We start from the raw sequence: 10141 nt of genomic DNA, 5'->3' as shown, positions 1-10141 counted from the left end.
ACCCCATCCATCTCTTCCCAAAACCCCACCGATCTCTTCCCAAAACCCCACCGATCTCTTCCCAAAACCCCATCCATCTCTTCCCAAAACCCCACCGATCTCTTCCCAAAACCCCACCGATCTCTTCCCAAAACCCCATCCATCTCTTCCCAAAACCCCATCCATCTCTTCCCAAAACCCCATCCATCTCTTCCCAAAACCCCATCCATCTCTTCCCAAAACCCCATCCATCTCTTCCCAAAACCCCATCCATCTCTTCCCAAAACCCCACCGATCTCTTCCCAAAACCCCATCCATCTCTTCCCAAAACCCCATCCATCTCTTCCCAAAACCCCACCGATCTCTTCCCAAAACCCCATCCATCTCTTCCCAAAACCCCATCCATCTCTTCCCAAAACCCCATCCATCTCTTCCCAAAACCCCACCGATCTCTTCCCAAAACCCCATCCATCTCTTCCCAAAACCCCATCCATCTCTTCCCAAAACCCCATCCATCTCTTCCCAAAACCCCACCGATCTCTTCCCAAAACCCCATCCATCTCTTCCCAAAACCCCATCCATCTCTTCCCAAAACCCCATCCATCTCTTCCCAAAACCCCATCCATCTCTTCCCAAAACCCCATCCATCTCTTCCCAAATCCCCACCGATCTCTTCCCAAAACCCCATCCATCTCTTCCCAAATCCCCACCGATCTCTTCCCGCTTCCATGCCCTTCGCCTCCCGGCCGTCCGGCGCGGAACCCGGGCGCCTCCGAGCGTTCCCGAGGTTGGGAAAAGCCGGGAATGGGATCGGGATCGGGGACTCACGCGCTTGAAGTCGTTCATGTTGGTGGCCTGCACGGGGGTGCCGATGAAGGTGAAGTAGGTGACGCGCGTCGTGGCCTCGGCGCCGTGGTTGGACTGCACAAAGAGCTGTGGGGACGGGGCGGGGGGGAAGAGAAGAGAGGGATCAGCGTTCCGGAGGGAAGGAATGACGGAGGAGAGCGGCATTCCAGGTTTATGGAATCATGGAAGAGCATTCCAGGTTTATGGAATCATGGATGAGATCAGCGTTCCGCGTTGAAGGGATCACGGAAGAGAGCGGCATTCCAGGTTTATGGAATCCTGGGATAGCATTCCAGGTTTATGGAATCCTGGGATAGCATTCCAGGTTTATGGAATCCTGGGATAACATTCCAGGTTTATGGAATCATGGAAGAGAGCAGCATTCCAGGTTCATGGAATCCTGGGATAGCATTCCATGTCTATGGAATCATGGAAGAGAACGGCATTCCAGGTTTATGGAATCCTGGGATAGCATTCCAGGTTTATGGAACCCAGGGATAGCATTCCAGGTTTATGGAATCATGGAAGAGAGCGGCATTCCAGGTTTATGGAATCCTGGGATAGCATTCCAGGTTTATGGAATCCTGGGATAGCATTCCAGGTTTATGGAATCATATAAGACATCAGCATTCCGGGGGGAAGGAATGACTGAAGAGAGCGGCATTCCAGGTTTATGGAATCCAGGGATAGCATTCCAGGTTTATGGAATCATGGAAGAGAGCAGCATTCCAGGTTCATGGAATCATGGGATAGCATTCCATGTTTATGGAATCATGGAAGAGAGCGACATTCCAGGTTTATGGAATCCTGGGATAGCATTCCAGGTTTATGGAATCATGGAAGAGAACGGCATTCCAGGTTTATGGAATCATGGGATAGCATTCCATGTTTAAGGAATGACAAAATAGATCAGCATTCCATGTTTAAGGAATCATGGAAGAGAGCGGCATTCCGTATTTATGGAATCATGGGATAGCATTCCATGTTAAAGGAATGACAGATCAGCATTCCATGTTTAAGGAATCATGGAAGAGAGCGGCATTCCATATTTATGGAATCATGGGATAGCATTCCATATTTAGGGAATCATGGAATAGATCAGCATTCCATGTTTAAGGAATGACAGAAGAAATCAACATTCCATAGTTATGGAATTATAGGATAGCATTCCATGTTTAAGGAATGACAGAATAGATCAGCATTCCACATTTAAGGGATCATGGGATAGCATTCCATGTTTAAACACTCATGGAATAGATCAGCATTCCATATTAATGGAATCATGGGATAGCATTCCCTGTTTAAACACTCAGGGAATAGATCAGCATTCCATATTGAAAGGATCATGGGATAGCATTCCATGTTTAAGGAAGGACAAAATAGATCAGCATTCCATGTTTATGGAATCATGGGACAACATTCCGCATTTAAGGAATCATGGAAGAGATGAGCATTCCATATTTATGGAATCATGGGATAGCATTCCATGTTTAAGGAATGACGGAACAGCTCAGCATTCCATGTTTATGGAATCATGGGATAGCATTCCACGTTTAAAGAATCACGCAATTGATCAGCATTCCGCATGGAAGAAATCATGGAACAGCTCAGCATTCCATATTTAAGGAATCACAGGACAACATTCCACATTTAAGGAACGCCAGAACACCTCAGCATTCCATGTTTCTGGAATCTCGGGACAGCATTCCACATTTAAGGAACGCCGGAACAGCTCAGCATTCCATGTTTCTGGAATCATGGGACAACATTCCACATTTAAGGAACGCCGGAACACCTCAGCATTCCATGTTTCTGGAATCCCGGGACAACATTCCACATTTAAGGAACGCCGGAACAGCTCAGCATTCCATGTTTCTGGAATCCCGGGATAACATTCCACATTTAAGGAACGCCGGAACACCTCAGCATTCCATGTTTCTGGAATCCCGGGACAACATTCCACATTTAAGGAATGACGGTATAGATCAGCATTCCATGTTTATGGAATCATGGGACAGCATTCCACGTTTAAGGAATGACGGTATAGATCAGCATTCCATGTTTATGGAATCATGGGACAGCACTCCGCATTTAAGGAATCATGGAAGAGATGAGCATTCCATATTTAAGGAATCATGGGATAGCATTCCACGCTTAAGGAATGATGGAACAGCTCAGCATTCCATGTTTCTGGAATCATGGGACAGCATTCCATGTTTAAAGAACGCCGGAACACCTCAGCATTCCATGTTTCTGGAACCCCGGGACAACATTCCACATTTAAGGAATGACGGTATAGATCAGCATTCCATGTTTATGGAATCATGGGACAGCATTCCACGTTTAAGGAATGACGGTATAGATCAGCATTCCATGTTTATGGAATCATGGGACAGCATTCCATGTTTAAAGAATGACGGAACAGCTCAGCATTCCATGTTTCTGGAATCACGGGACAACATTCCACATTTAAGGCACGCCGGAACACGCAGACGGCGGCGGCATTCCCGAAGCCGGGAATGCCGGGGGGGGGGGATGCACTCACGGTGACGCTGTTGACGTTCTGGAACTTGACGTAGCGCAGCGGGATGCTCCCGGCCTCGCGGATGTCCTCGGGGCTCAGCTCCAGCGCCTGCGTGGGCTCGCTCCGCTCCGCTTCCGCAAAGTCCATGGAGCGCGGGAGGTTGATGAAGAGCTTCACGCATTTGGGGCCTTGGCCTGCGAGGGGATGGGAACGGAGCCGTGATCCCAAGGGAATGACCCCAAACCCCAACCAAACCCCAAGCTCCAACCCCTAACCCTAACCCAAAACCATAACCATAACCCATAACCCTAACCCATAACCATAACCCATAACCCTAACCCATAACCATAACCCCTAACCCTAACCCATAACCATAACCCCTAACCCTAACCCATAACCATAACCCATAACCCTAACCATAACCCTAACCCATAACCATAACCCCTAACCCTAACCCATAACCCTAACCCATAACCCTAACCCATAACCATAACCCTAACCCATAACCCTAACCCATAACCCTAACCCATAACCCTAACCCATAACCCTAACCCATAACCCTAACCCATAACCCTAACCCATAACCATAACCCATAACCATAACCCATGAACCCAACCCAAACCTTAACCCAACCGCTAAGCCCTAACCCCAACCCTACCACCTAACCGTAACCCATAACCCCAACCCTAACCCATAACCATAACCCATAACCATAACCCCTAACCCTAACCCATAACCCTAACCCATAACCCTAACCCCTAACCCTAACCCATAACCCTAACCCATAACCCTAACCCATAACCATAACCCCTAACCCTAACCCCTAACCATAACCCATAACCATAACCCATAACCATAACCCATAACCATAACCCATGAACCCAACCCAAACCTTAACCCAACCGCTAAGCCCTAACCCCAACCCTACCATCTAACCTTAACCCATAACCCCAACCCCAACCCCAAACCCTAACGCGAACCCCAACCCTAACACCTAACCTTAACCCATAACACCAACACTAACCCCAACCCTAACCCAAACCCCAAACCCTAACGCGAACCCCAACCCTACCACCTAACCTTAACCCATAACCCCAACCCTAACCCCAACCCCAAACCCTAACACGAACCCCAAGCCTAACAGCTAAACCCTAACCCCAAAATTAACCCCTAACCCTAAACTCTAACCCCTACCCCTAATCCCTAACACCCAACTCCTAACCCCTAACCCCAACCCTAACCCCAAACCATAATCCCTAACCCTAACACCTAACCATAAACCATAACTGTAACCCAGAACACTACCCCCTAACCCCTAAAACCTACCCCTAACCCCAAACTCTAACCCTAACCCCTAACCACAACCCCAACCCTAACCCCGAACCCTACCACCTAACCTTAACCCATAACCCCAACCCCAATCCCTAACCCGAACCCCAAACCTAACACCTAAACCCTAACCAATAACCCCAAAATTGACCCCTAACCCCTAGCCCTAACCCCTAAGCCTCAACCCTAACCCCAACCCTAAGCCATAAACCCTAACCCTAGCCTTAATCCCTAAACCCAAACACTAAAACCTACCCTAAACCCTAACCCTAACCTAAACAAGAACCCTAACCTTAACCCGCAACCCTACACCCTAACACCAACCCCTAACCCTAACCCACACCCTAACCCCCAATCCGTAACCCTAACCCCAACCCTAAACCCACAACCCCAACCCCTAACCCTAACCCAAGCTGAAACCCCTTACCCTAACACCTCACTTTAACCCATAACCCCAACCCTAACCAAACCCCCAAAACCCAAACCCACCCCTAAAGCCCTAACCCCCACCCTAACCACACACCCTAACCAAACCCCTAACCCCAACCCCTAACCCCAACCCTAACCCCAACCCCTAACCCCAACCCCAACCACAACCCCTAACCCTAACCCCAACCCCAACCCCAACCCCAACCCCTAACCCCAACCCTAACCCCAACCCCTAACCCTAACCCTAACCCCAACCCCTAACCCCAACCCTAACCCCAACCCCAACCCTAACCCCGACCCCAACCCTAACCCCAACCCCTAACCCTAACCCCAAACCCCAACCCTAACCCCAACCCTAACCCCAACCCCTATCCCAAGGGATTCTCCCATTGGGAATTGCCGCCCGCTCACCGTTATCCGGCCCTTGGAATTTCATGGAGTACAGCTTCACGGGCTGGCTGAAGGCCACGGTCATGAGGAGCTGGGGGGGGGAAGAGGAGGAAAGGCTCCTGAATCCAGCGGCATTCCAGAGGGATACGCGCCGGGGGACAAACCCGGAACGCTTTGCCTTGGAAGCACCGGGAGTCCCAATGGAGAAGGGAAGCAGGCGGCATTCCCGACGCGCTCCTTTTCCCTATGGAAGCACGCGGCATTCCCGACGCGCTCCTTTTCCCTATGGAAGCACGCGGCATTCCCAACGCGCTCCGTTCCCTATGGAAGCACGCGGCATTCCCAACGCGCTCCTTTTCCCTATGGAAGCCATCGGCATTCCCGACACGCTCCTTGTCCCTATGGAAGCAGGCGGCATTCCCGACGCGTTCCTTTTCCCTATGGAAGCCATCGACATTCCCAGCGTGCTCCTTTTCCCTATGGAAACACGCGGCATTCCCAGCGCGCTCCTTTTCCCTATGGAAACCATTGGCACTCCCAACGTGCTCCTTTCCTATTGGGAACCACGCGGCATTCCTAACGCGCTCCATTCCCTATGGAAGCCATCGGCATTCCCAACGCGCTCCTTTCCCAGTGGGAATCATGCGGCATTCCCAGCGTGCTCCTTTCCCATTGGGAACCACGCGGCATTCCCAACGCGCTCCGTTCCCTACGGAAGCCATCAGCATTCCCAACGCGCTCCGTTCCCTACGGGAGCCGCCGGCATTCCCAACGCCATTCCCGGACCTGCTCGTCGCAGTCGGATTCCAGGTAGGAAGCGTCCTTCCGGAGGCAGTTCTCGAAGCCGTGCTCGTCGCTCTCGTTGAGGCACTCGCATCCCGCTCGGTTCACGAAGGGCAGCAAATCCATCTGGGAAAGGGGGCGGGAAGCGGGAATGGCATGGATACAGGGCGCCATCGGGATGGGAATTCCATGGAGGGGGTCCCTGCGTCCCATTGGGAATGGTCCCTGCGTCCCATTGGGAACGGTCCCTGCGTCCCATAGGGAACGGTCCCTGCGTCCCATTGGGAACAGTCCCTGCGTCCCATTGGGAATGGTCCCTGCATCCCATTGGGAATGGTCCCTGCATCCCATTGGGAATGGTCCCTGCATCCCATAGAGAATGGTCCCTCTGTCCCAAAGGGAATGGTCCCTGCGTCCCATTGGGAATGGTCCCTGCGTCCCATAGGGAACGGTCCCTGCGTCCCAAAGGGAATGGTCCCTGCGTCCCATAGGGAATGGTCCCTGCGTCCCATAGGGAATGGTCCCTGCGTCCCAAAGGGAATGGTCCCTGCGTCCCATTGGGAATGGTCCCTGCGTCCCATTGGGAATGGTCCCTGCGTCCCATTGGGAATGATCCCTGCGTCCCATAGGGAATGGTCCCTGCGTCCCATTGGGAATGATCCCTGCGTCCCATAGGGAATGGTCCCTGCATCCCAAAGGGAATGATCCCTGCGTCCCAAAGGGAATGATCCCTGCGTCCCATTGGGAATGGTCCCTGCGTGCCATTGGGAATGGTCCCTGCGTCCCAAAGGGAATGGTCCCTGCGTCCCATTGGGAATGATCCCTGCGTCCCATTGGGAATGGTCCCTGCGTCCCATTGGGAATGATCCCTGCGTCCCAAAGGGAATGGTCCCTGCGTCCCATTGGGAATGGTCCCTGCGTCCCGTTGGGAATGATCCCTGCGTCCCGTTGGGAATGGTCCCTGCGTGTCATTGGGAATGATCCCTGTGTCACATTGGGAATGATCCCTGCGTCCCATTGGGAATGATCCCTGCGTCCCATTGGGAATGGTCCCTGCGTCCCATTGGGAATGGTCCCTGCGTCCCATTGGGAATGGTCCCTGCGTCCCAAAGGGAATGATCCCTGCGTCCCAAAGGGAATGGTCCCTGCGTCCCATTGGGAATGGTCCCTGCGTCCCATAGGGAATGGTCCCTGCGTCCCATTGGGAATGATCCCTGCGTCCCATAGGGAATGGTCCCTGCGTCCCATTGGGAATGGTCCCTGTGTCCCAAAGGGAATGGTCCCTCTGTCCCATAGGGAATGGTCCCTGCGTCCCATAGGGAATGGTCCCTGCGTCCCATAGGGAATGGTCCCTGCATCCCAAAGGGAATGGTCCCTGCGTCCCATAGGGAATGGTCCCTGCATCCCAAAGGGAATGGTCCCTCTGTCCCATAGGGAATGGTCCCTGCGTCCCATTGGGAATGATCCCTGCGTCCCATAGGGAACGCTCCCTCCATCCCATAGGGAACGCTCCCTCCATCCCATACGGAACGATGCCTCCATCCCATACGGAACGCTCGCTCTATCCCATACGGAATCACTCCTCCATCCCATATGGAATCACCCCTCCATCCCATAGGGAATGTTCCCTCCATCCCATATGGAATCACCCCTCCATCCCATAGGGAATGATGCTTGCATCCCATATGGAATGATGCTCCCATCCCATAGGGAATCACCCCTCCATCCCATAGGGAATCACCCCTCCATCCCATGTGGAATGATACTTGCATCCCATACGGAATGATGCTCCCATCCCATAGGGAATCACCCCTCCATCCCATAGGGAATCACCCCTCCATCCCATAGGGAACGCTCCCTCCATCCCATATGGAATGATGCTTGCATCCCATACGGAATGATGCTCCCATCCCATAGGGAATGCTCCCTCTATCCCATAGGGAATCAGTCCTTCATCCCATAGGGAATCACCCCTCCATCCCATAGGGAACGCTCCCTCCATCCCATAGGGAATCACTCCTCCATCCCATACGGAATGATGCTCCCATCCCATAGGGAATGACACTTCCATCCCATATGGAATGATGCTCCCATCCCATAGGGAATGATGGTTGCATCCCATAGGGAATGACGCTTCCATCCCATAGAGAATCACCCCTCCATCCCATTTGGAATGATGCTTGCATCCCATAGGGAATGATGCTACCATCCCATAGGGAACGCTCCCTCCATCCCATAGGGAATCACTCCTCCATCCCATATGGAATGATGCTTCCATCCCATAGGGAATGCTTCCTCCATCCCATAAGGAATGATGCTCCCATCCCATAGGGAATCACTCCTCCATCCCATAGGGAATCACCCCTCCATCCCATAGGGAACGCTCCCTCCATCCCATATGGAATGATGCTTGCATCCCATACGGAATGATGCTCCCATCCCATAGGGAATCACCCCTCCATCCCATAGGGAATCACCCCTCCATCCCATGTGGAATGATACTTGCATCCCATACGGAATGATGCTCCCATCCCATAGGGAATCATCCCTCCATCCCATAGGGAATCACCCCTCCATCCCATAGGGAACGCTCCCTCCATCCCATATGGAAAGATGCTTGCATCCCATACGGAATGATGCTCCCATCCCATAGGGAATCACCCCTCCATCCCATAGGGAATGATGCTTCCATCCCATAGGGAATGCTCCCTCCATCCCATAGGGAATCACCCCTCCATCCCATAGGGAATGCTTCCTCCATCCCATAAGGAATGATGCTTGCATCCCATAGGGAATCACCCCTCCATCCACCCGCCCCAAGCCCCGCCCCGGTCAGAATTCCTTTGGGAAGCGCCTCCGTACGTATCCCTTGGGAATGTCGGCGGCCTCTCCGTCGCCGGCCTCGTTCTCCAGGTGCTGCTTGATCTTCTCCTCCAATCCCATGGGATCGGCTCCCTGGTACTGATCCACGCGGACTTTATTCCGGAAGAAGAGGAACGTCGGCGTGGCCGCGATGTTGTTGCTGGCCGCCGTTCCCTAGGGATGGAGGGATCCTGATGGAATTCCGGGATGGGGATGGGAGTTTTCCGAGCCTTTTCCCAAGGGAATTCCCACCTGGCACTGGTGCACGTCCACCTCCAGGAACGCCGCCTGCGGGTACTTGGTGCTCAGGGAGCTGAAGGCCGGCGCTATCCGGAGGCAGGGCCCGCAGCTGCGGGCGCAAGGCACGGATCCGTCGGGATGATCCCATGGGAATGATCCCATGGGAATGATCCCATGGGAAGAGCGGCCTTTGCCACGCTAAGGGGCTCGGAGCTGGACGCAACGGCGCCGTTTGGGGCTGGAAGCAGCCATTCCAAGCGGGAATTCTATGGGGGGGGGGGGGGTCTTCCCGTGCTCTTCCAGCCGGGAATGGCGTGGATCCATGGACCAAGGCACGGAACCAAGCCCGTTGGGATCAATGGCAGCGGCCCCTCCGGCTCCGTGCTGCTTCGTACCCCCCCTTCCAAGCCCCATATCCCATATCCCATACCACATATATCCCATATCCCATATCATATATCCCATATCCCATACCCCGTACCACGTATATCCCATATTCCATACCCCATATCCCACACCCCATACCCCATGTCCCACACCCCATATATCCCATATCCCATACCCCACATCCCATACCCCATATCATATATCCCATATTCCATACCCCACACTCCATACCCCACACCCCATATCCTGTACCCCATATCCCACATCCCATACCCCATATCCCATACCCCACATCCCACACCCCATATCCCACACCCCATATGCCATACCCCATATGCCATACCCCATACATCCCATACCCCGTACCCCAT

General features: G+C 53.0%; 1 protein-coding gene across 1 annotated transcript; it reads right to left on the bottom strand.

The window, feature by feature from the left end:
• Positions 1–689: 689 nt before the first annotated feature.
• TXNL1 (thioredoxin like 1) lies at positions 690–9545 on the bottom strand (the record flags this gene model as incomplete). The annotated part of the gene is made up of 6 exons (XM_062609812.1): positions 9396–9545; positions 9144–9317; positions 6285–6407; positions 5520–5589; positions 3371–3543; positions 690–912 (listed from the first exon to the last, which is right to left on the bottom strand). Coding segments are annotated over exons 1-6 (913 nt in total), but the record flags the coding sequence as incomplete, so codon positions are not given.
• Between the last annotated feature and the right edge of the window lie 596 nt (positions 9546–10141).

Source organism: Pezoporus occidentalis, unplaced genomic scaffold, assembly GCF_034315485.1.
Source record: "Pezoporus occidentalis ecotype Australia unplaced genomic scaffold, CSIRO_AGI_Poc_V1 ctg1403, whole genome shotgun sequence".
In the NCBI taxonomy this organism is placed as follows: Eukaryota; Metazoa; Chordata; class Aves; order Psittaciformes; family Psittacidae; genus Pezoporus; species Pezoporus occidentalis.
This window is presented reverse-complemented; position numbering and strand designations above follow the sequence as displayed.